The 25,673-nt window shown below is 39.8% G+C and overlaps 2 protein-coding genes across 11 annotated transcripts in view; one reads left to right on the top strand and one right to left on the bottom strand.

The window, feature by feature from the left end:
- Window positions 1-4,624: 4,624 nt before the first annotated feature.
- Window positions 4,625-25,673, bottom strand: part of FYCO1 (FYVE and coiled-coil domain autophagy adaptor 1) — a 42,661-nt gene continuing 21,612 nt past the window's right edge. For 5 of the 10 annotated variants that reach the window (XM_079299904.1, XM_079299906.1, XM_079299905.1 and 2 more), the window contains exons 9-19: window positions 25,555-25,647; window positions 24,401-24,519; window positions 23,322-23,489; window positions 22,738-22,887; window positions 21,146-21,351; window positions 20,661-20,805; window positions 11,904-11,987; window positions 9,560-9,655; window positions 7,661-7,871; window positions 6,288-6,397; window positions 4,625-5,847 (exon numbers count right to left, since the gene is read on the bottom strand). In XM_079299904.1, coding sequence (XP_079156030.1) covers window positions 5,772-5,847; window positions 6,288-6,397; window positions 7,661-7,871; window positions 9,560-9,655; window positions 11,904-11,987; window positions 20,661-20,805; window positions 21,146-21,351; window positions 22,738-22,887; window positions 23,322-23,489; window positions 24,401-24,519; window positions 25,555-25,647 — 1,458 coding nt within the window. In that variant the 3' untranslated portion in view covers window positions 4,625-5,771. The remainder of the gene's footprint in view (window positions 5,848-6,287; window positions 6,398-7,660; window positions 7,872-9,559; window positions 9,656-11,903; window positions 11,988-20,660; window positions 20,806-21,145; window positions 21,352-22,737; window positions 22,888-23,321; window positions 23,490-24,400; window positions 24,520-25,554; window positions 25,648-25,673) is intronic. The other 5 variants (XM_079299908.1, XM_079299903.1, XM_079299907.1 and 2 more) reach the window with 2 other exon arrangements.
- CXCR6 (C-X-C motif chemokine receptor 6) lies at window positions 12,685-15,688 on the top strand (the record flags this gene model as incomplete). The annotated part of the gene is given in 6 exon segments (XM_079301891.1): window positions 12,685-14,996; window positions 14,998-15,126; window positions 15,128-15,210; window positions 15,212-15,257; window positions 15,261-15,294; window positions 15,297-15,688. Coding segments are annotated over 6 exon segments (834 nt in total). The 5' UTR covers window positions 12,685-14,846.

Genomic DNA, 25,673 nt, shown 5'->3' with positions numbered 1-25,673 from the left:
CTCTCAAAAGAGGCCAAAGGAAAACTTTGCTTAGAGGGTTTATTTCAAATATTTAACCCTTGTGGTGTGGAAGCTGCAGCTGAGACCCCTGCAGGCACCAGAGCAGGTTTAGGCTCCTGAGGCGAGGGCTGGGGTGCAGCCTGAGGAGGCAGGGCAGGTTTCTGAGGGCAGGGGAGGAGGAAGTACATTGGGGGCAGATGCTTCCCCATAGTAGCTCAGCCCCACTACCCCTTCCTGAGGCTGGGGGTGATGGTGCTCTTACACAGAGGGTTCTCCTGGCCCCCAAAGAGCCCTTGATGCAAACAAGTAAGTGTGTAAACCTTAGCTACTGCAAGCTCCTCCTCCCTGCACTACATCTCACCAGCCCTAGGAACTTGAATTTTGAGGTCATCTCACAGAAAATAAAGCTTCTTCAGCCCCCAAAATGCAGTGGGGAATATTAATGCTCGATCAGCAGGGGAAACTGCTGAGGGCGGTGAAACAGCAATGAACTTGCAGTGGTTTGGGGTGACGGGGTTGTCCCTGGGTCATGCACATCCTTCTTTGAGTCAGGCTCCTCCCATCACTTTGCCAGGGGAAGATGGGGACCAACCTCCCTGGGGGCAGTTTTCCCTCTAGAGGTTTGTTCCACCATGGCTGCGTGCAGTCCAGCAGCTGCTGGTGGCTCCCCAAGCTGCTCTCACCACACAAACTTCAGGAGAAGCTGCCTCCCTGCATCCCTCTGGCTGCAGCATCATCACCAACCCTTCTTGTTGGTCAGCACACAGCAGGGACTCAGTCATGGAGGTATTTTCTGCCATTACTACCTCTTACATTTGCTGGGGGCCTCCGACTGCCAGCAGCACAGTTTCTTGTGGTCAAACCATTCTTGTGCTCCTCTGTCCCTCTGCCCTGATATTATACTTGGATTTATCCCACCACAATCTCTCTTGTGCCTGGCTAGGGTGTTCCCAGCCTTCACCCAATGCTTTCTTCCAGGATGAGAGGTTTCCTCAGAGTCAAAAGGTATTCCCTGTCCCATGAGCTGTCCCATGGGACTCTGCTCATGCTTTACACACAGCTCTAGCAGGATGGGCACCAAGCAGTTGCTGGAAGTTCTCACAGAGGCCTGAGATCTCCCATAGCTTGGGTCCTCTCTCTTTTCTTTGAGTGCATTTTTTCCTAGATGTTCCCGGTTTTGGGCTGTATTCTCTTATGCTGTTGCTCTTCTTTGCAGAGGTAGCTGGACTTGTCCCTGCCCCAAGTGCTGTGTTATCACTGTGATGAACCAGGCACCAGCCTGCTTATGGTATAAGGGGAGGAAGCTGGGAGAGCCCATAACAAACTTTCACTCTGTGCAGGCAAATCTGCCTACCCAATGCCTGCTCTGCCTGAAACAGCAATGTCTTTATAGAAGCACCTCTTCCAGAGAGCAAGGAAGGGTGTGAAAGTACAGGAATTATTACTATATTTGGACTTCAAAGCATCCCTGTGACACTTCAAGGACTAATGCAGAGGATACCACAATCTTGTGGCAGCTTCACATGGTCAGAAGAAATGACCATGTTTTCTTCCACAGAAAAATGTTATCCTGTGTATGCCAATGCCTTGTGGTGCCTTGGTGTTCTTGGGGCACAGACCAAGAAATATAAGGCAGAAGTAGGGTTGGGAGAGCCTTTCCCATAGCACCAAGGGAGGGTGTATTACCCAGTACAGATAAAAATGCATTACTGGAGATGGACATAAAGACTTTCAATGGCTGCAGCATTTCCCTGCAGAGCTGAGGTACAGCAAGGTAAGGTCACTTACACATGTACTGGCTATGTGTAGAACTCACTCTTTGCAGCTCCCTCATACTCCAGATTAGGCTTTGCTCCTAGAGGAGCCAGGACTCAAGATGCCTCTGGATGTGCTCTGAAGCTTCTATTGGTAATTGTAGCTTTGAAAGCAGGGGATGGCACAATATAAATTTTATAAAAACCCCAAGTAGATTATACAATCATGAAATTTATCTTCCACACACGGCAAAAAAGGGACAAGCATTCGCAATGACAAAGAATTTTATTCTTAAATTCCTGAGGTTAAAAAAGGGGGAAAAAAAGCATCAAGAAAAACATTCCAACACAACCGTTTACATTTCTGTAACTGTACAAACACTGGTATACATGATTTTTTTCCATATCTGAAGCAGTAAGTTTGATGTGAACAGGGATTGCAGTTCTTTGGCAGATAAAACCAAAAGATGCTTCTGAACAAGTTACAACCTCAGTGATTGAGCATAATTAAAACTATAGTGCAATTTCAGTTTTAGGAAAGAAGTCAGGCTTTTGTAGCTTTGCTATTCTGTAACATGGTGCACTCTTGTGTAATACCTTTTTCATTTTTCATAAAGAAACATTGAGTAATGCTGAGTAAAGGAACACTGTCATTTTCTTGAAGAAACAACATTCTTTCCTTTGCATAAACACCTTAGTAACAAAAAATCTTACCCTCCATAGCTCTTTACCCTTTCCAGCACCCAGAAAAATATCTAATTGTTTATGCTGAGCACTCTGTCCTATGAATGTGACATTTCCTTCAATTAATTTCATGATCAATTTAAAATATTTTTCTCTTTATTGCATTCCTGCAGATAATAAAAAACCAAATTCAAGAGATCACCTGAGCACCTATAAATAAACACATTTTTCAGCATTGCTGGCATAGCAAGCATGAACAAGCATTTTATGAATGGAAGAATGAGGTGCTTGAATGAAATAATCTCTTGCACAATGAAATAATCTCTTGCACAAGCCTGCCCTGGTTCAAAGTCCTTTATTGCGTTTCCATAATTCCACTAATGAAGTGTCTGGGACATTTAAACAAAAGGTCTCTACTGTCAGGTTTCTTACTGTCTCTGCACAACCTCTTCCAGCTGTTATGATGGGATTACTGCTCCTGGGAAGCTTCTCTGAACTGTTGCACTCTTGTCCACTTGCAACCTTACCAACCTGGTATTTCATCATTTGAAACTTTTTGTCCTTAAGTACTGTCTTTGGTCAGAAGCAAATATTTTATTTTCATTTTTAAACTAGAGATTCTGACTCCCATTCTTAGTCCTCTTTCAGAGAGAGAGAAAAAAAAAAACAAAAAAAAAAAACCCCATAAAATTACTCTCAAAGGGCAGGAAAGCCTGAGGAAAAGGTGCCATAAAGACTCAAACACTAAATGAGAACAATCCAGTGGATTTACTCCTCTTCTCTCAAATATAGGCTTCATCCAGTCTCAGGACTGTCTACATGAGACCTCCAGGGAAACATCTGGCTTACTACGTGGAGACAATTATTTTAAGAGCTACATGAGCAGGAGCTTATAAATATTTGTCACAGGATAAAAAAATATCAAGATGTGGATGTGGAGAGGAAACCAAGAGGCAAGGCTGTGAAATTATTTTTAGTAGAGAGACTTCAAATATTTTTTAACAGAAATGTCATATTTTGGCTGAAGATACTTGACAGTGTTCCTTTACTTTACATTTGGCATTTTAAGAAAGATATCCCAGTAAAATTAGTATTCTAAGTAAACAACAGCAAAATGTTTTTAAAAAACACACCTAAAAGCTTAAGAGAAAACGGCAGCAGACTTCAGTAACAGCTCAGTGAAATTGCATAGCATATGGTACATAGCACTCCATTTTTAAGCAATAAATAATCTCTTCTAATTAAATATAAAATATAGCTTCAAGACTGTAATATGCTGTAATTCATGAATGGATCTGTGCCATTTATTGCTTTTTATTGCCCACATCAGTCTCTCTTCCATCTCATTTTCATGCACACAACCAGGTCAGGGTTTAACTGCACTGCAGCTTTCAGGAGCTTGCACCTTCCACTGACCACTGCCTGGCAGAGGGTTGGGAGCGCACCACCACCATGGGGCAAAAGGCCACTGAAGGCAAGGGAATGCTATTGATGAGCCAGAGACCTAAATCTTAGGTGCTCCATGAAAAGTAGTCCTTCTTTCACAATCTTTTTCAAGACCACTGTATTATATATTGTTAACAACTGGAGCAATTGATGATGATGAGAATGATGAGAAACCTTTAGCTTTAACTGCAATTATTTTCTTTTCTGTGATCATAAATTTCCCTCTGCCTCAGCTGCTCCTATGTAAATGTCCAACACTTGATTTGTGATCTCCACCTTTAAAACAACCTATCTTTTGGGGTGGGAGATTGCTTATGGGTATTGGACTGGACCAGCAAAACATAAAAACCAGCTGGCCTCTCCTGACCACCTTCCCTAGCTGAGCTCATTCCTCAATTCCCTCTCCTTGCTTTTACATTTACAAGTTTGTCCTTTTCCTCACAACAAACCATTTGCTTCAGTTTATGCTTGCCCTTTTTTCTTCCTTCCCCTCATGCTTTATTTTCTGTCTCCCACCATGACTCCTGTAGGCCAGCTACAGCTTCCACCAAGTCCCTACAGGGCTCCTCATAGATTGTGCTGGTCTTCTAACAACCTACTGCACTAAAACCCTCCAGGTCTGAGGTTTCCTTGGGAGAACAGTAACATGAGAAATCAGACACACTTAAATTGTAATTAGGGCTGGTTGGGAGAAAGAGCTTTTATTCTTCCTCCTGCCAAATGTTTTGCCCTTCGATTGGAAGACAGAAAAATCCACTTTCGGGTGTTTTGCCAAAAGGTGAAATTCTGTACAGAAAGCAGATGGCTTGCATAGAAATGTTGTAAAACTGAGAACCCAGTCTTCCTTTAAAAGGCAGTGTTAAGAGCCCCCCAAATCTGAGATGGAAAGTTAGCAGCTGGATTGGGCAACTGCAAGGCTTAGGAAAGAGACAGAATACACTAAAGCCACCGGGTGGAGAGCTCATCAGGCCTGGATATGCATTCCAATTTGGAGGGACATTTTGAGACCAGTTCAAACATTATTGCTACCTTCTACATGGTCTAGAGAGAGAGAGGCTGGTGATCTTAGAAACTGTGCTTTCCTGTGAATGCTGATGACTGAGGTGCTAAGGCAGGAAAAAGGAATGCTCCTCTTCCCAATATCACCCAGTGAGCAGTACTTTATTCCACAGGGCATGTTCCAAGTTCTGCCACTTGTGCTCACCGTAGGAACTGTGCTCCATGGGCTAACATACAGAGCATGGAGAGCCAAAGTAAAGGAATTGCTGCTTCCTATTTGTTATTTTGTAACTGGTATTCCATGCCAAAGCACTGGAAAAAGCCAGTTAAAACTTACCAATTGTTAGCCCAAAATGTATAAAACTCCTGTGGTTTGTTGCTTATAAAACTTGGAAAAGATAAAAAATTGTAGAATTGCCTGTGAAGACTGAAGTATTGCATAATTGCTTCTCTGACTGTAAAAGCAGTACAGCAGAACAGAGATGATTATGTTTATACCTCAGTGAAGAGGTCAAAAATAGGCATTTTTATTTAAATTTCCTTTTGAAGGATATTTGTAGAAAAAAAAAAAGCTCAATTTTCAGCAGAGAATTTCAGTTTGCATTTAGACACCCCCACACTTATTTTTCTCCCCACTGAAAAAAAATTGGTTATCACTGACCTGTTAAACCAAACAACATGGCTTTTCAGCAATCTGTACACAGTACAGAACCATTAGTGTTCCTGAAAAGGCTTCCATTTTTAGTGTACACATCTCCTCTTAAGTGCATTAGAACTATTGCATAGTTTCAAAGTCTTCAAACACAGTGGTAGTCAGAATGCTTACACATGTACATAAATAATAGCATATCTTAAAAATTTAATTAAAAATACACAGTATAGTAAAGGCTATGGAAAATCACTTCCATCATAGATGACAGGTCGCTCAACAGCCAAATGATAAAACACTCTTTTTGAGATAAACCTGTCAAGGAAAGAAAGAGAGCAAAAAGATCACATTAGCTGAAGCCAACAAGAGAGGAAGCCTTAAAAGTGTGTTCAGTCTTCCAGTTTACTCTTGAGCAAAAAATTCACTGTTGTCAGAAAGAAGTATGCCTGTGCAAGGGCCATCAGGTTTGTTGTTAAAAAGATGACAATCCTGACTGTCTTGGAATGAGTCTCAAACGACTTGGTTACTTCTGTTAACCCTCCCAGAGGTTCAGAAAAAAGACTGGAATTCTACTGTGGGGGTAGGAAAAAAAGCCCAAACAAGAACAAGAACCAAAACTCAGTCTTGAAGACCTCTTGGTAAACAAGGAAAAAATTCTTATACTTACTTCTGAATGTCAGAATAATGGTACATCTGATCAGTTCCAGTCTGTAAAACCAAGCTTATTTCACCTTTTATGCCTGGCTAGGACCTACCTAGAGAATGTGTTGTCAAATATCAGGGTGTAGATTCCAGCGTTTCTGACTTTCACCTGTCCTCTGATAGTTTCCTTATGAGAGTTGCAGCGAGTCATAGGGATAAGAACCTGGAATTCAAAACAAATCAAAATTAAATTTGCTATTTGCCCTATAAATTGGCATTTTCTTTCAGAAAATCTTGATTTCAGCCACCTTGAAACTCCCAAAGTGCATCTATGCCTGCAAAACGAATTACTTTAACTAATTAGCATTAAAAACTCACCCAAACTAAAAACTCATAGTGAGACATCTGTTTTTCTTTGATTATATCTTTACAGCACTAACCTATCACTATTCATCTCTGCTTTAGAGATAGAATCAAATTCTGAACTTTTAAATGTTAATCTAAGAAACTTTATCAAGTGGTACATTAAATCCATGTATCCAAGAGCAGAATTTAGCTAAGTATATCTTTTAATATATGTTTTTATATTTCCTGTGTTATAAAATAAGCTTTCTTAACAAATCTTAATTGCTTGTCTGAGCTTACAGCTCAAGTGTGTGTATCTGTGATTTTATGTGTGTGTTGCTGTGAAACCCTAGCACAGCTGTCAGAAGAGCAGCTGACATAGATTAAGGATGACCTTATAAAACACTTAAGTTTTACCAAAGAAATACATCAAGACAAAAGCAGCATTCACACTTCATTCAGCTTTCAGATTAAGAAAAAGAGATGTTTTACATAGAGTTAATAACTGTGCAGTGAATTAACACAAGCTATATAAATGTCTTACTCCCCCAGTAAATCACAGCCATGGAGTTCACTCTACCACGATGGATTAAACCAACAGCTGCCTTGTCTTCAGCAAAACTTTGCAATTAGTTGAGTAAAACAGATTCATTTAGATCTGTGATCATCATGAAATATGGACAGCACATGTAAAACCAGGTACGTTGGGCACTGGCAAAGAGATTTTGCACATCATCAAGGCACTTAAGTATATCCTTCACTGTAAGAAATGTAGGTAAACCAAAAAATTTATCTGTTTTCCTGTGGCTTCTGCTCAAGAGCCTAGAAAAAACAGCCTTAAAGATTTTACAAACTAAGTGAAAAAGAGAAAAAAAAAATTTTGCTTAATAATACTGGGTGAATTTCAGATGCCACCAATGGAAGCTACAGGGCTTTTCAACTCAACTTTTGAAGGCAACATTAAAGACATAGCTTTGCCTTTAGCAGAACTGCAGCTTAACTGGAGAAACAAATCATGAATGCAATAGCAACTGGCATTCTGGTGAAAGACCTCCTAGCAAGACCTCCTTGTCAGTTCCTGTAGGCTGGATGAGTGTAGAGCACTGCAACCTCTAAAGTAGTAGGGAGACAAAAGCCTTACTTTGCACTGATCCAGCGGCGTGTCTTCGGACTCCTGGTAGACAACGCTGAAGGATATGCTTTTGGGGTCTGATGAGAAGATCCAGCTAATTGTTAGCCCCATCTCTGAAACAGTGATGGGAATGATACTGTAGGTGCTGGATTTGATAAACAGCTCTCTGTTGCTTTCTCCAAAATTCATGATCTCTTCTACTGAAAGGGGTAATTTCATCCTGTGAGGGAGAAATATACAAGTACTTGAAGAGATCCAATCCACTTACTCAGACAAAGTCACTAATCATTGATTTTTACTTTGCATCTGTTTCAGGTAGACTCCACAGAATATTTGGCACAGGTCACAAAATTGCATGAAAATTCAGACTCAGATGAAGGTAAAAACTACAAAAAAGTTGGCTGATATTAAGAACCTTCACTGCTCTGGCAGGAGTGGATTTTGTTCATTTATTTATTTCATTTCAATTAAAGAAAACCCGTTCTGAAATCAAGCTTTTTTCAAATTACTACAAATAAGAAAGGAGTGCTGCCCTCTACTGTTCTTTTTGAGCAAAAAGTAAGTTACCTGGTTTATTCACCTTCCTAGGTGAATATCAAAATTTGCACAGGAAACAGGAGGTATCAGGAGTAAAGTGGGGACAGGTGGATGGAATGTGCACAGTAGCTCTGTTCTAAAGTGCTTAATGCTACATCTTCGTCTGTTTTACCCAACCATGCTGCAAAAAAAAACCTAACTCAAAATATTCAGAGTTAAAAAGGAAATTCTTAGGATCTAGATTATGCAGAGTCCTATAGCTTTAGATGAGTTGACTTCATTCTGGTATCTATTTCAGAATGTGAACAGTGAGGCCCTGAAGCAGGAGAACACTGGTTACTTTCTTCAGAGGAAACCTGTAATTTCTAAGATCTCTGGGATCTCACCTACATTACCCTAACTAAAAGTAATCTCAGCTGTCACTCTTCAGGCCAAACAAACTGTTTGCAAATCAATGAGATCAGAGTAAACCACAGTCCTGTCATGTTTCATGTGACCTTTGATTTTAATAAACTAAATATCATTCTTGGTTTGGCCTTACAGCCTAGCTATGATTCTAGTTACTGCTTTGATTACCTTGATCTCTGAACAGTGGCAATAAAGTTGAAACATGGACAGATTTATCTCCTTGCAGTCAAAAGTTTAAAACCTTTCCCTTCCCATGACTAAGGCAAAATTTCAAAGTTAGGTTTAAAGGGACAGTGAGCAAAGGTGAATTTGTCTAAGTCGTGCATTTCCACACACTGGATTCCCTTCTTGGCTGTGCAAGTGACATGCTATATCACTACTGCATGTAACTAGAATTTCAGAGCACACATGTAGAGAATTGTGCACACACAGTACACACAGAACTTGAGATGAGGCTTTGATGAACATTTTATGCTATGGCATGTATCAACCAGAGCAGGCAAAACAGATTCTGGGAAGCTACCAATAAATAACAAATACAAGCTCCAAAGGGCCATGAATTCCCTCTCTTTGGCAAATGTCCAATTAGAGCTGCAATCCCTGACTTATCCTTGCAGTTTCTTTTAGAGACTGTTAGAACTGCACAGCCTTCTCTCTAAACCCCCAGCATGCTGACAGGAAATCCTGCAATAAAAACAGAAAATGTTTTCTCATGTTATGTGGACCTACATCTTTTCTATTCCCCAGCAGCACTGAAGTTTTCTAGGACTGAAGAGAGAGGACCTGGCTCATTGCTGCTGCTCTGCATGGTTGAATTACACCCTCTCATCCTCCTCAGACCAAATTCTACTGTGACACAAGTGGGCAGCTCTTCCAGGACCCTGCAAGGCTTGTGCTCACATTGCTGGTATCTGTGCTCAGCCTTTATGCTTTCACCTATAGCAATGAAATTGTTCTGCTTACATAATTTCTCCTGACTTCAACAAGCATATCTCAGCATCTTGAGCAACTTGCCAGTCTTCAGATTCATCGAAGGTTGAAGAATTACATGTGCTGTTTCTAGAACAAAGGAAAAAAGGAAAATCATAACTCTCTGAGTAGTATGTGATCAAATATGATCTGCATGCTGATGTCTTCCTAAAATAGAAGTGTTACGATCTGCTATCCACTCCTTACCTCAAAAAAGGTATATGCTCTGGGTTAACACCAGGTATGAATTACAGGGCTGGACACAGAGAGAAGGATGAGTTTGAGAGTCAGGAAACAAACACTGATAGTTTCCAAGTAAGTTACATCTTCTCTGACTGATTCTTGTTTTGTTTGAGACAATTAAGCTGTCGTTCTCATAAAAAAAGGAACCAACTGGTTGGTTCCTTCCAAAAACCAATGGAAGCTAAAATGTAATACCATATATGCTTCTGAACCACCAAGTGCAGTAATGCCCCAAGAGAGCATACTTGCAACACTTGCTGTAGACCAATTTTCAAAACCAATGCCCAGTTTAGCATTTTCTTTTAATCCAATGGAATATTGCTCTACAAGCAGCACTGCTGAGCAGAAGAAAATATCTCCTTCAGGTGGTCACGAGCAGCATCTGAATATACTGTTTCAAACATGCAATTACATGTCAGTTTAGTGCAGTGACATAATTGTTTGGAAACAGGATGAATGTACTGTTATGACTGCAAGTTAGACTCCACCCACTGTCTATTCATTTACTGAACTGTTATCTCAATATTCTGTTCTTTTATTCTTGCAGCCTGTTGAATAACTTTTGACTTCTTCAGAGTCACACCACTACTGTTAATACCCTAAAGAGACAGCTGGGATGTGCATGGGAGACTCAAAGTTGTAATTAAGTGCCAAAACCTGAGCTGTAACCAGACACAAGGAATGTAGGAATGAAATACTTACTATGTGTTGGTCCATAAAGTTAGTACAACATCTGTACAAATACTTTTTGATAGAAATAATTTCATTGTTAACTATCTTTATACAACCAGATAAGGAAACTGATTCTGGAAAAAAAAAAAACCCAAGCAAAAACCAAAAAAACAGAAAACTAAACTATAGCTTGTAAGCCTACACATATATTTTGCTTGCACAGTGAGAACAGCAACCGGCTTCATGCTGCAATCCAGTAAGTCTCCCATCCCACCAGGTTAGCTACACAGCTTTAATTTCACAGTCTTGAATTCATGCAGAGCAAGAGAACTACACAATTACAGGCCTTCCAGAAATGTCAAACTCCATGATTTAATACACAATGCCACTAGAGTTGTTAATTTAATCCATTAATTTCACCTTTCATTTGGAAACCTGAAATGTAAATTAAATCCCAGGACCAATATATGCTCCGTGTTCTCATCTACCACACAATTTTCTTTATTCCTGCTGCTGCAACCAAGTACATGTTTAGGTGGTTAGCTTGTCACTTAGCTGTTCTATCCAATACATTCACTACATATCGAAGGCTATGGGAATGCTAAGTCTCCTAATTTGTGCATTAAACCAAAGTGTCTTATAATCACAAAGAAAATCCTCCTTCTCTTTATGACATCTCATTGAGTCTAACAGTTTAAACTAAGGTCTGGTAGGCTATAATATAAGAACAGTACCATGATTTAACTGGAGCATTTTACTCCTTACAGGAGAATTTATTCTTGCATGACTGATTCACCCTCTGTGTCAGCACTAAGGATGTTCCTGCAGCTTGCCAGGTTATGAATATGCACCCTCTGGTATATCTATTTAAACAATCTGTATTGTTTCCCTTCTTTTTCTTTTTAAAAGTAAAATGAAGTGGGGCTAAAAGCAGAAAGAACTGAAACATGGAAAAGACACTACAGCAAGAAGAGAACAGCTCTGATTCAGCAAAGCCTCAAGACACAGATAGTTGGAAGCTAATAGAGCATTTTGAAGAATTATTGCTTCATGTTTGTCTTGTTCTTATGCACTTCCTCAGGCACCTGCTGTTAGTCCCCATCCCTAAGGTGGATGCTCTGGTCTGGTATGCATACATGGAAAGCATTTCTTACAAATAATACTAAAAATACTGTGGCCAACATCATAAATGGCTTGGGGAGTTAAAAGTTAGAAGTCACTGCTAGAATTAAAACCTGAAAAAAGCTGGTTCAAATCTGGACTTGGCAATTTTCTGTTTCATAAACACCTGAGCTCAAACAGCTGTAGCTATGTGTTTGAGGTGTCTTTATGTGGCTGAGCAGTGAAATCCCAGAAGCCATCTGCCTGTCAGCAGTGCAGTGATTTCTGGAGAGAACTTCTGTCATCCAGGTGCGAGTCTTACCGAATTGTGTGAAAGGCAGAAACCTGAAACGGAGACTGGAGGCTGTACAGAGCCCCTAACAGCTGCTTAGCCCAGCAAACACATCTGAAAATGCAAAGAAACAATCAAAGGCATTATGCTGAAGTGCACCAATGATTCCCTGGGCCTGCTGTTACCTAGCAGGTCAGACCCACCCCAGGCACCCTAACTTAGTTATTAGCCTTCCTCTTTAAACAACAAAGGGCAGAAAAAGTAGAAAGAGGACAGTAAAGGATCGGAAGGAAGGATACCACAGACAGCCCTTGACATGGGCAAAAAAAGAGGCATGATTTGGGATGGAGCAAGGGGAATACAGAGCTCACTAAGTTTTTAACAGGGTGCAAGATGGTTTTTCGCATGAAGGTGTATGGGTGGGAAAGGGATGGAGATGGGAAAAATATCTCACAGACAACTGCAAAACTACACAAAAAAAAGATGAATGTACTTGAAGATTCATTACTAGGTGCTATGGACGAGCAGCTTACTGCTATAAGGGAAATCTCAGCTATTTCTCAAAAAAGTATGCATAACTTAGCTATGCTACATCCTGTATGAAACAAAGAAAAACAACCAACAAACAAATACAAAAGGACTCCCCAGCCTTAAAACTGGTCACACTCAATCTTCCAGACAAGAGACAACACAGAGAAAGCAATGTGCAACTTTTTTTGGTGGTTTTTTTTGGGGTTTTTTTTGGTTGGTTTTGGTTTTTTTTTTTTTTGTTTGTTTGTTTGTTTGTTTTGTTTTGTTTTTTTGTGATAGGGATGAGGTTTGGCAAAGGCTTTGAGATGAAGACGGCTTTCAAACATCACATTTGAAAAATGTTCAGAACAAGCAGTTAGGGATTACCAGAGTGCTTTCAAATCCCCTTTCCATCAGGAGGCACCAAACAGATGACTGGAAATCAACACTAAAAACACTGACAAACTGCTGCCAGCATAGCCCAAATACTGCAGCCTGTAGGTCACTAGGGCTACTGCCACCTCTGTGGGTAACACTAGTTAAGATACCTTTGAACTTTCTTTTCACACAGTTCTTCAGAGGCTATAAAGGGAAACTGAGGAAGAATTATAGAAGAGATATAGCAGAAGCAGTTTCTGGCCTGAGTTTACACCAGTAGCCACCAGAAGCCCCTGGTCCTTTCAGCAGAGCTGCTGCCTAGCCCTCTCTGCCCAGCCTGCACCTCCACAGAGGCTGCTCCATCCCTGAGCCTGCAGGTTCCCTGCAGCCAGGGTGGTTTCTGCACCCAAGGTCCTTCACAGCTTTATTCTTCAAATATTCTTCAGACTGACCCATCCGGGAGAACCAGCTAATCTCTCAGCCTACTCCCTATAGGGGATAAATTCACACAACCCATATGTTACCACACAGCTTAGTCACTGCTGTATCATCCTCATACCTTATTCTGCATCTGAAAATAACTGATAAAAGCAGGTGGTTATCACAACCTATTGCTCCCCTGTTTGACAAGAATAGTTTGCGAATATTTAGCACCTTGCTCCCAATTTGTTTCTTAGAGGCAGAGAAATTGCTATCACATGCAATGAAGCACAAGTGAGAACTCAGTTTTTAAAGAGCATTACACAGACTTGTGTCTGTAGTGTTCTTTCAATAAATGATGCTGCAGAAATAAGTCAAATTTGGTGCTGTTTTTCTTTATACCCATTTGCAGGTATCAAACTCAAGTAGTCAGAGATGCAAGCTCACTGCAGTACAAGTCAGAGTCCCAGAAGCACTCCAGCTAAGGTAGCACAGGTTGCTGCAGAGATCTGCCTGCATGGACTCATTTCTCTCAATAGTGTTTCCCTCTCCTGCAGACTCAAGGGACACTTGAACTGCTGTACATTAGAACTCACTAGGTGAGGCCCTTCAGCCAATCAGGTGATTTCTCCTAATCTTATGCTGAGTAATATCTTGTAGTAGGATTAATCTCACAGAAACATGATTTTGTAGCTCAAGAGAGAGGGCATTTAGCTTTTGGGCTAAATCTTTAAAAAGCCAATAAACCTATTTCACAAAAGATTTAATTTACCAGGAAAACAGCTCGCAAAGATCACTAGTCTTAGGGCTGTTACTTTTATGTGCTGGCAACAGCCCTGATTGCAAGGCTGTTGAGTTAAGGAGAGGCTTAAGGAGTTAAGCTTCTCCTTAACTTGGAGAGCTGACACTGCGAAACCCCATCAACACTTGAGAGGGAGTGTGATGGAAGGGGCTGACAGAGAATTGGTCACTCCTCCCTCTGAGAGCAATACAAATGTAGTGCATTAACAAAAATCCTCTGTGTTTCAGTAAGTCACTTGAAATGGGGAAAGGAAGAAGTGCTGCCATCTGATGATGTGACTGACATCTAAAGAATAAGATGAGGCTTAACTGAACCACAAGTTCTGCAGTACTCATTGAGACTCAAACTCTGCCTTTTTTGCCAAGCCAAACAACTCTGATACTCAGAGCCTGCAATCTGAGACTAAATGGTAAATTTGGCAAAACAAATTCTATTTCTCCCATGGGTTTCCCCAGAAACCCTCAATCCAAGCACTGAATCCCTGATGTACCAGAAAGCTTAATCTTTATATTGTTTTCAGAAGCCTCTTTGTAATTGAGTATGCTTTTGAGTCTCTATCAGTATAAATCTGGTAACAGATGATGTATTCAAATCCACCAGCTGTTGTGTTTGGGTCTTGACTGTCAAGAAAATCCTCTTCAGCAAATAAACAGATTTGCTTTTGTCTGTCATGGATGCTTTACTACAACTCTTATCTGTTTGCACTTAGGATTTTGTCTGTCTCCTGGATGCATTAGGATTTAATTATTTGCTGAGTAAAAAAATCTCAATATGTCTCCTTCCAGGCTGCCTTTATAAAGAAGGCAACACGGCAACTACAGGTGCTGCTAGCTTTTATTATAAGGTCTCCATCACTGATCCCTATGGAAACAAAAATGAGAATTTTCCTATTAATAAGAGTCTTCTTGCCACATATGTATTTTGTTGTTTTCATCCTTGGCCTAGCTAGAAATGCACTGGTCTTTGTCATACTAGGCTTCTACATGAAACTAAAGATTCTGGCAGAAACTGACAGTACTTCTGCTGAATGTAGCTATAGCTGACTGGGTTTTTGTTTGGATGCCACTCTGGGCATACTCTGCTGCTCAGGAGTGGACTTCAGGCACTGTGGCATGTCACATTATATGGGGTTTATATACACTTCAATGTTTTAACTATAAGGTCTATCACCTTTGACCAGCTTATTGCTGGTACTTTTGCCACCAAAGCCCATGTGTCAAACCAAATGAATGACACAAAGCAAATTCATCACTGTCTTGATCTGGGTGATCTCATGAGCATTTGCTGCACCATACTTAGTTTTTCAGGAGGTGTTAATTTTGATAAGGCAATATGTCAGGAAGAATACCCAAACTATCACACAGAACTGGTTCTTGAAGTGATCCAAGTGACTCTTGCTTATTTTATTCCCATGCTAGCCCTGATCATCTGCTACTCCCTAATTATTAAAACCGTACTGTGTGCTAAAAGTCTTCAAAAGAATAGATCTATAAAAATATTTCCCACAGTTGTCCTGTGTATTCTTACCCAAATATTCTATAGTTTCTTCAGATTCATAAAGATCATGGAGTGGAGCTTTAAACTGAACAGCAGCTTTCAATATGCAATTACCATAACAAAAGCTCTTGCTTATTTTTGTGGCTGTCTTAACCCTTTATTTCTTCACGGGAAAGAAAATCAGGAAGAACTAACCAAAATTATTTAAAAAATCAACATGTGCCAAATGACAAGTTACAGTTCAACAGTGGCAAACCACTGAAGAAGACACTAAACCTTTTACTGCTTTTTATAGTGAAATGCCACAAGCATGTACCTACTATAAAACTAGACAATCTGGCAACTATTTTTCAGCTTCTTTTTTTCTTCTTTTTTTTTTTTCTTTTTTTTTTTTTAAATATTGATGTAGGGAGCCTGAGTGAAAGAGGAAATACAATACCAATAGTGAAAACACTGTGACCAGCTTAGAACCAACTTATTTTCATCATGATACTTCATTGCTTCATACTTTTTAAGTTCAAGCTGGTAACTGAGTTAACAGTGCAGATCTTCAAAAAGTATAAAAAACAATGAAATAAAACTCCACTTCTCATGACATAAAGGTAATTTGAATTTCCTGACTCCCAAACCTCTGGCCTGCTAGCTTTCTATGAATGGTGTTTGTTAATGAAAGCTTTTCTGATTTGTTTCAAATATATTACATATTTTAGTTCAGCCCATTCATTTAATGAGAATTCTTGGATTAAAAAGTATATATATTTCAAATCTTCATGCTGGGTTTTATATGTGGTTGGGTGTTTTTTTTTTTTTTTATGTTTTGGGGTTTTTTTTCCATCTAGGACAAGGTCTACATAAAATCTTTAGCATTCATCTAAAATTTCTATAATAAAACAGCATTTTCATCTGCCATTCATCTAATATCAGGTTCATGTCCTATACACATCTTTGCATCTTATACCTGATAACAGAGCTCATGCTGCTGGATTACCAGGCCCCTTGTAAACACCAGAGATATCATATCACACACATGGGCTCCAACACAGAGCAGTGTTTCTGTAGATGCAAACTCTGATTCCCCACACATTCTTTGCATCATAACATCTTTCCAGACTGTTTTCCCTGGTACCTTGGTTCCCTTGTTCATAAAACTGTGGGTTCCTTAGTTGTTTTCCAACCTTGTTCCACCAGTTCTCCCTCCCCAGCTGGAGGCAAAAAGATGTGCAGAGGGCAGAAAAGTGTGCAAATCTCTTGCAGAAAGTAGTAGAAAAGAGAGAGACTGGAACAGGGAAAAGAAAGAAGGGCTGTTGCAGAAGAGCAAAGGGAGGACTTTATGCAGCTGTGTGCTGCTTGCAATAAAGGCAGGGTTGGGTCTGGCCCAAAGGGTCAAAGTCCTTTGCAATACAGCTTTTAAATGCCAGTTTTAACTGCTTCAAACCATTATTGCAAAAACAACACTCCCTGGGTGCTCCTTTACTCCCTATTAATACCCGGGCCTTCCTATCAGGGCACTGCAGCTCAGAGGAACCTGACCTTTTTTGGCAGCAGTGTGCCCATCCCACCACTTTTCTCCTTAGGAAACAGCTGCTTAGGCAATCCTGTCCTTACTACACAATCTCTTGTTTCTCCCACAGTGAAATATCCTTGGAAACAAAGCTACAAAGGAATCTGGTGTGACTACATGTGCAAAGATGCCATCTCAACACATAATTGCCATGCAGGCTTGGCCAGCATGGGATGGCAAGAGGTGTTCCTGTCCCCTCTCCTTCCTGGCTGGTTCTGCACTGGGCAGGGAATGCTTTAGATCACATTCACTTCCCCCTTTCAGCTACACCACACCCTGCCCAGCCACTTAGGACAGCAAAGAATGTTAAGAGTCATCAAGAAAAAGAAAAGAATCCAAAGCAAGGCAACCACTGTGCAGACAAGCTCAGATGTTCTTTCTACCACTACCAAGGTGTGAATAAACACTTCGCTCCTGTATCAGACTAGTGGCAACTTTGGGGTTTTTTCACTCTTCTGCTGTCTATGATCTTGATTTTGCTGCTGCAACATTTATTGCAGGCATGTTATGGTTACCACACATAAAAATGAAAACACAGTGAACACAGTGCACTTGTTTTATCCCTTTGCTTTAGAACACAATATGCAAACGTGAATGCTTTAGAAATAAGTTTAAAAATACAGCACTTCAAAAGAAAACCCATGAGCCTTGAAGTAGCAGGATGTATTGCAATTACACAATTAATCTCAGCTTCTCACATTTAAGATTTTGATTGGTTTGGTCCAAACACACATAGGATGAAGTAACTGCTGCTTAATCCTAACCTTTAGGAAAGAGCTACTTCAAGGTCAGTCAGAGTTATGGCAGTAGAATCATATCTGTTATCCTGCCCCACACCTCTGCAGTTGATGACCAAGGTGAGTTTAAATTGATTCTCAACTGATCTGTATTGTTAAAGGCAGCATTTTAAAATTTGCTGTTATGAAATAATTTTGTTGTAATTGTTTCACATCACTTCAAGGAAAGAACAACAGTGGCAGGGTTAAGTGAAGAGACCAAGTGAAAAATAGAATAAAAGTATAGTAGGCACCAAAAGGGGGATAAATAGGAACAGGAATGTCCTTTAAGATAATTCACTGCTTTGAGGACCAACTTGCATTTTCAGTCCAGCAAGGACTCACACCTAGTATTGTGGTCAGTGTGAAAATCTCTGCTGTCAGCCAAAGTAAGATCATAAGAAACTATGTCATGAGACCATGTTAATCACAGACAGCAAGCGTCCCTTCTCTTTCCTCTCCTGGCTGCTCAACTCCTTCATCTTTAGAGCTCCATCAGCTGGTTCAAATCTCTGGCAAAACCCAAATAGCTTGGATTATTTTCAGCAGATCTCAATAAAGAAGTTTAGCCTGAAAACTGACTTAATTGTATGCCTTAGTAAGACTTGCATCTAACAACCACAATCTTGGATCCTTTGTGTGCTCCCCAGACACTATATCTAGGCAAATTCTACTCAAAATATTCAATTTCATGCAAAGACATTATTGGAATGCCAGTAGAGACTGTGTCAGGTTTCCACCTAGAAATCAGGCCTCATTTAGTTGGACACTTTAGAAAGAAAAAGAATAAAGATGGTAATTCTACATGAAGTTCAAGGTTGTCAACCCAGTACAGCCAAGAAATTTGCAGCAGTCAAACTAGTAGCTCAGAAAGTCACTGAACTGCAGGTCCTCGAACTGTGGGAGAAAACATAGTGGAAAATTTTCAGTACATCTCTCATGGGCTGCTGTTGAAGACAGGACAGAGGGGCAGCAGAACCTTTGCTCATATTCAGTATTGTGGCTCTGGTACATTTATTCAAAAACAACCAAAGTATCTCATGCTGCACTTTCTGTTCCTGTGCTAAGTGACACTCAAGCTGTGGGTACATGTGTACTCCTCATCACAGAAACAAGTCAGAAAACCTTGTCACAATCAGCACTGTGCCTTCTTTAACATGCACCACAGGCAACACACCATCATCTGACTCATATTTCATTTTCTAGATCTCTCCCATAACACAAACCCACAATCAACACAAGATGCTCAAGTCATCTGCAATGCAAGAAGGCCATTCTCCTCTCCAATGCTTAGCTAGTGAGACCTTCCAAACGTTACAGGTGTCATGGAAAAGGGCAGGTGTCATTTGTGTTCTCTGCAAAGAATGTCTCAAGTTCAAAGTACAACCACAGCAGGACTGTCCCACTGGCTCATGAAACTGCTAACAAAGTAACAGAGGATAAAGCACTGTTTCCTGGGTATCCTGATTATAATCTGACAACAAGGGAAGCTGCGCAACCTTTAAAAGTTTATATGGTGCAAGTAAGTTGTTCCATGGGTGCTCTTCAAGAATAGTATCCCTTTGTTAGTGGCAATCCTTCCTTCCTGCCTGAATACTTTGTCAGACAAGATGAGCTTAGACCAATCTCCAATTAAAACAAATGGTGACCCACACTTACTTCTCTTCTCCTGGTTGTTTTCTCCAGAGCTAACTCACCTGTGATATACTTGCTGCAGATAGCATGAATTAAAAGAAGTAGTACACTTCACTTTTTTCTTCATAAAACAAACAAACAAAAAATCCCCAACAGAAATTGTCCTTTTGCAAAACAAAGGCAATACTAAATTCACAGGGCACTGTGAAGTTCAGTTCATTCCTGTCTGCCCAGCACATGATAAGCAGGAATATACTGTCAGTGTTAACTGTATACAAAGTAGGCAGAATACATTTAACATATTTACCATGAAAAAATTATGTAGAATTTTGAAAATATTTTTACCAAATAAACAAGTCTGTACTGTCTGTCTTCAAACCAAGCTGCAAGTCATTGTGGTTTATACCGGAAATGGGTCTGCTGAGTGCAAAGGAGTCGAGTTCTGCTTTCACAGCAGCAGACTATTTACTCCGTGGCTATTTTCAGTTCAGTATCTAGATTTATCCTATTTTTCCGCTTGGAAGCAAAGTATATAATTTAGGTGAAATTGCTCTTTTTTGTTTTTTCTTCTCAAAAGACAATGTAATTTGAAAGAACAGAATTTTTGTAAAACACCTGAAAATATCCAAACAATGGTAAAGCAATACTTTGCCTAAAAATGGATACACATTAAACTTGAATACTACAATTTAATTTGCAAACCAAGTATTTGGATATTCAGACAGCCTTAATTCCTTTTTCACTGGTAATAAATGTAGAAGTAGATGTTAAAAAAATTACTGAAATCTGCACTTGCTCCCATTTTTCTAAGAAAGAAAGAAACAAATTTGTGTCAGATGTAGCTACCAATTGTTCTTTTCTGTAAGCTGTCATCTCAACCATCACGGTAGTAAGACACAGAGAGCCTGAATACTGACTTTAGTGATGACAGCTGGCCTGATAACAGCACAGAGCTGGACTACTCCCCTGTGGCGTGGTGAAGCAGGTGGAGAGAGAGCATGGAGTGGTTTAGATTTACTAAATTGAATGCTGACTGTGCAAATAGGCCAAAATTATCTTGTGTTGTTCTAATGAACATGTGGCCTGGGAACAGAAGTCTTCACTTTACAGAGATGTTGACCACTCTCACTAAAAGGGGGGGGGGGGAAAGAAAAAAAAATCTAAAGCAAATCCCAAACAGGCCCCTCTTTGAGAAGCCGTTTACTCACAGATCTGTCACGCTTTGATCCAGAGAGTCTCTTTCCATCTGACTTTCATTGTGGAGAGAGTCTGATTCCTGTACTTGGCACAGCTCCTCATCAGTGATTATATCAAAAGCTGCATCATCTGGTGGTTTAGAGGCTTCACTTGCAACTGTGCAAAAAAAAAAAAAAAGAGAAAAAACATAAACACTGTTGTTTGGAAAACAAACAAGCAAAACCCTGAAGGGGGAAGCCTGAGCAATTCCTCTTCATTTACAGAAGCATTAAATAGCTATTAGAACCAATGGAAAATCTTGGTCTGACTGACATTCATTTAACATACACAAACATTTATCTCAATACCAATCAAATCCACAGACAGGATCCATCCCACCATGAAAACACTCCATGACCTCCTTCAGGTCATTGGAGCGGGAGGTGACCATGGGATTTCTTGGAGAGCGCCACAGAACCATACTTATTTCTCCATAGCATGCAAACCATAAACTAACCAAAAGCCCTCTCAGATGGTGACACAGGTGATTCCAATGAAGCTGGTGACCCTTCCTGGTTGGCACTGGATCCAGAGTCATCTGTACTGTCCACAATGACTCGAGGCTTATTAAAGCAAGCTCTGCAGCAACGCTCCTTTTTTCCACCAAGCTTGGTCACCATGTAGTTGTTGCAGCAGTAGTAGCAGAAAATGCGGCCACACATTCTAGAAATGATTCAAAACCGAAGGTGTTAGAAAAGTATCACATATGTCCAGAACATATCCCCATGATTGAGTTTGGGGCTGTCTATAATGGTCTTGTTTTTGCAAGACTATATCATATCAGTCTGTGCTCCTTTCTGAAGAGAAGCAAGTCTTCTTGAGAAGCACAGGACAGAAATTCACATTCACACTTTGCTACCTTAATAAACAGGTAAACCAGAAAAAACTAAAAATACAAAAAAAAAAAAAAATAAACCCATCAAATGTCCACACATATACAATGCAAATAAATAATATTTATATTAACTATATAAGAAGAAAATGAACTTAAGATCTTATAGACAGGTAGAACAAAACTTGATTTGATTATAAGGACTTTAAAAACACATCTGTATGTCTCTGCTTCATAATGACCCCTCTTTCCTTCAGAAAGGAAAAAAATCCAATATTGGACACATATGTGTACATTCATCCCTCCTGCCCTCTCCCCTCTGAAGTTTCACAGTATTGAACTCGTCAAGTACTTTCTAATGAGCATGTTGAGATTTTCATGAAGAAAAGGATCCATCAGGGATGACTGCTACTCAGGAAATTTTAATGGTTTTCTTCTTCTTAATAATTTAAATCATTACTGGGTGAAGACAAGCAGCTTTCAGACACCTTAGCAGAAATGAGTAACTTGGAAGTTGTTACCCAAAATGACTTCACCATTCACTAATCCCCATAGAATGTTGTTTATATTCACATTACATGAAAACAGTTCCAGTGCTTCCTTCTTTCCTTACATGACAAATCAGGTCATGAGGACAAGGAACAGTAAAGAGCCAAACCAAACATGTCACTAGGACCCTGAAATGTACCCATTTAAATACTTTTTAGTAAATCTAGATTGGATAACTTACACTAACTGTAGGGGAAATAATTTAATGTCCATTTAAAAAAAGATTACTTTACAATAGTAATTATCTCTGAACATACCTAGTATAAATAAACAAATTTATAATTGCACAGCATGTTGAAACTTGTTCTAGGATACTTCCATCACAGTAGCAAAGCTATCCTAGTTAATATTGTTTAGAGCAAGAACAGAGCAGTGCACAGTCCTTCAAAGAAACACACTTCTACAGGGTGTGATTATTTTTGTTTCCAGAAATGTGAAACTAACAGACTCTAAGTCAGAGTTGCATCCAAATCTTTATCTTAATACGTGTCAAGGGATCTTTCCAATAGTGTCTTATCCCCTTGTAAGCTCGTGTTCTTTTAGCCTCTACAATGTCACATATCAACAATTTTGATCATTGAACTGTGAACATTAAGCAGTATTTCCTCCATGTAGATGAGCATACTGAGTTTTACTTTTGAGCAGTACAATACAGCCCAACAACTGACCTGCAGTGGTGTCGGCGCACCATCCATGAGAACTCTCTCTGGCAGTCCAGACAGTGATTAACTTCTGTGTCCCCCTGCCACCTCTGCTCTGCACTGAGCTTCTGCTGGAACTCCAGAGCATCGGATTTTTGCCACAAAGCATCCTTATCTCTGCAGTGACACAGTCAGAAGAAAGAAAAACACACAAGTTTTTTCAGTGTTGGTTTGTTGTTAACCAACCTCAACTGGGATGCTGGTGAAAGCTTCATAGTAAAAATTCTTTTGCTCCTGAAATTCTGAGGAGCTTTCAGATGTAAAGATAGATCAGAAAACCTACTGAAGCTTCTGCAAAGACAGGGAGAAGAACATATGCAGAGAACTACATACTTTTCAAAACAGACATCAAATTAAAGAGATATTATTGAATATTACATTTTTTTACTATATTGTGGATGGAAATTTCTACTATATTGTGGGTGCTAAATTTCTACTGATTTTACTTGTATCTTCAATTTGGGAATATTAGCCTGAATGACTTAAGAAGTATCCCTGAACATCCTATTCAAGGATTTCAATTTCTGCTTGCTGTTTATTTTGATGCCAACCTGATAAGTTCAATCAAACGTTCTTCAAGGAACTGCTTTGTTCTTGTCAGGTCATCCAGCTCAGCAAATAACTTCTGGTCACTGCTGTCTTTGTCTGCTGCCACCTTGCTGAGCTTCTCAGTGTAATCCAGGATCTTCTCTTTTGCTTCATCAGCCTCTTTTTGGATCCTGATCAAATACAAAGGCAATTATGAATAATTTCTATCTTATGTAAATTCAATTCTTCCCTGTGGAAGGAAGGGCTCCTCCACCCTGATAAACAGGTAGTTTCAGTGAAATTCTTCTCAGTGTACATATTTTTTAGAGGTAGACAGAATCTCCTCAGTTTTCTGCACTACTTAAAATGCACATAGATCCATTATCAAGTGGCCACAGCCAACAACCAGCAATTTCTTGGATGCCCTGTTCATAGTAAAGCTTATGATGGCTACAAATTAGGAATAATACAGATGATATCAGCACAAAGATATAAAAATACATAGGCTTTGGTTAACCTATTAGACTGTGTGAGCCCATGCCTCATGAAGATCTATTTCTGACTGCCAGCTTATCCACACCATGCAGGCAGCCCACGCTCCAGACCTCAAAAACACATCCTGATTTAGATTATTAAAGCTGATAAGAAACCTGACAAAAAAAAAAAACCTGACACAGGATGTGGTCCCATTCAGATCATTCTTACTGATTCCCTGAAACTTCACAAAGAGAAGACAAAACTAACACTGCCCAAAAGTACAAATTTTCCACTCCTTGCAAAAAACCCCCAATATTGTTTTAATTTTGTGCTTAACCTATAAGATAAAAAGAGATTATAAAAATGTCTTTCATAAAATTTTTATCAGCTAAATTAGCAATACAGTAAAAACCAAATCATGCCTTCACATGTGCTGGATAATTTCCATGTTTCTCATCTGAAGCGTCAATCTGATATTCCCTGCCACTGCCCATGGGCTATTTGTTCTATATAAACCCTGTGACATGTGGCATTTCATCAGCCATGGCGATTTTCAGTATGTTTTGATTATTGTCCCCTTGCTTGGCCTACAGATTAACAGCCTCTGTAAAGAACCCAAACTCACCTTTCCAACAGTTCTCTAAGAGAAGTCACTTCCTCTTCCTTCTGCAGCCGAGCAGATTCTGATTCTGACAGCTGTTCTCTTGCTTCATCCAACTTTCTACACAAACTTGTGTTTGCAGCCTAGTAAAATGAATTACTGTATTTCCTTATATATAAAAACAAGACTTTACCATGAACAGCACAATTACCAAGACAGCAAACAAAGTTTTAAAATAATCACAGCCAAACGACCAATTAAGATATTATTGTATAAGCAGGCAGTAATTGGTTGTGTACTAGTGACTGATTACTTCTGTCACATTGAATGAGGCATACATGCTAAAGTAAAACAGTGTTAAGCCTGTTAAGCCTTAATTCTTGTTAGTCCATGTCAGTTGAGTTTTTGCCTCCTTATCAAGAAAAATCTCTCATAAATAATAGCAAAAGAATACACCCTGAAAGCTTTGTCACCACCTAAAAGCTTCAAAAGAGAAAAAATTAAATAGGAGGAAAATGTTGTTTATTAAAGCCCATATGGAATATGAAGGACAATCAAAAACAACCCAACTTCTTTCACAGCTAGACTCTCCAGAGAAGTCTGCCAAACTTGGAGTCCTCAGGGAACATACTTAATTGCATCTAAAGGTACATTTTTCGCCTAGCAGGCAAGACCACATCCAGTAGTCTTAACTATCTTCTTTCCAGGTTCCTTAAAACTCAGTATGACCCTACTAACTTAACTGTTTGATAAAGTTATTGAAAAAATTCTGGATTTTTATGGCTGGCTTCTTTCTCAGCCACATTAATTCTCTAATTCAGTACCTTTTGTAGCCTGCAAAAGGATGGCACTACACATGTGGCTGTATGGGAATGCAGGACCTAAGAAAGACACATCTTAAAACTGCATCTCCATTTAAGAAGAGAACACACAGCCAGGTCTTACACAACCCTGCCCAGCTTTCAAGGCAGGACAAATCCTAAGTGACACTGTGCTTTTCAGAATCTCTGCTTCAGTGGCTGTCAGCTGCCCAGTATTTTGTCTGCAGCACCTGATTTTATACAAGGGCATTCTCAGACTCATAGCCAGACATCAGAAATGCTGCTTGCCTTCCCAGTTGTAACACTAATACCTGTTGACACAAACACCTCTGGTTTTAATTCAGATCAAGCACCTACTTGTAATTCTGTTATCTCTTCCTCCGCTGCATGCTGTTGTCGCTTCTGCTCCTCAAGTTGCTCTCTTACTTTCCCACACTCCTCACTGACAGCCTGGCAGAGAGATTGAGCCAGTAGTT

Source organism: Erithacus rubecula (genome assembly GCF_903797595.1).
Source record: "Erithacus rubecula genome assembly, chromosome: 3".
Classification (NCBI taxonomy): Eukaryota; Metazoa; Chordata; class Aves; order Passeriformes; family Muscicapidae; genus Erithacus; species Erithacus rubecula.
The sequence above is the reverse complement of the archived record's forward strand: the minus strand, read 5'-3'. Positions and strand labels throughout refer to the sequence as shown.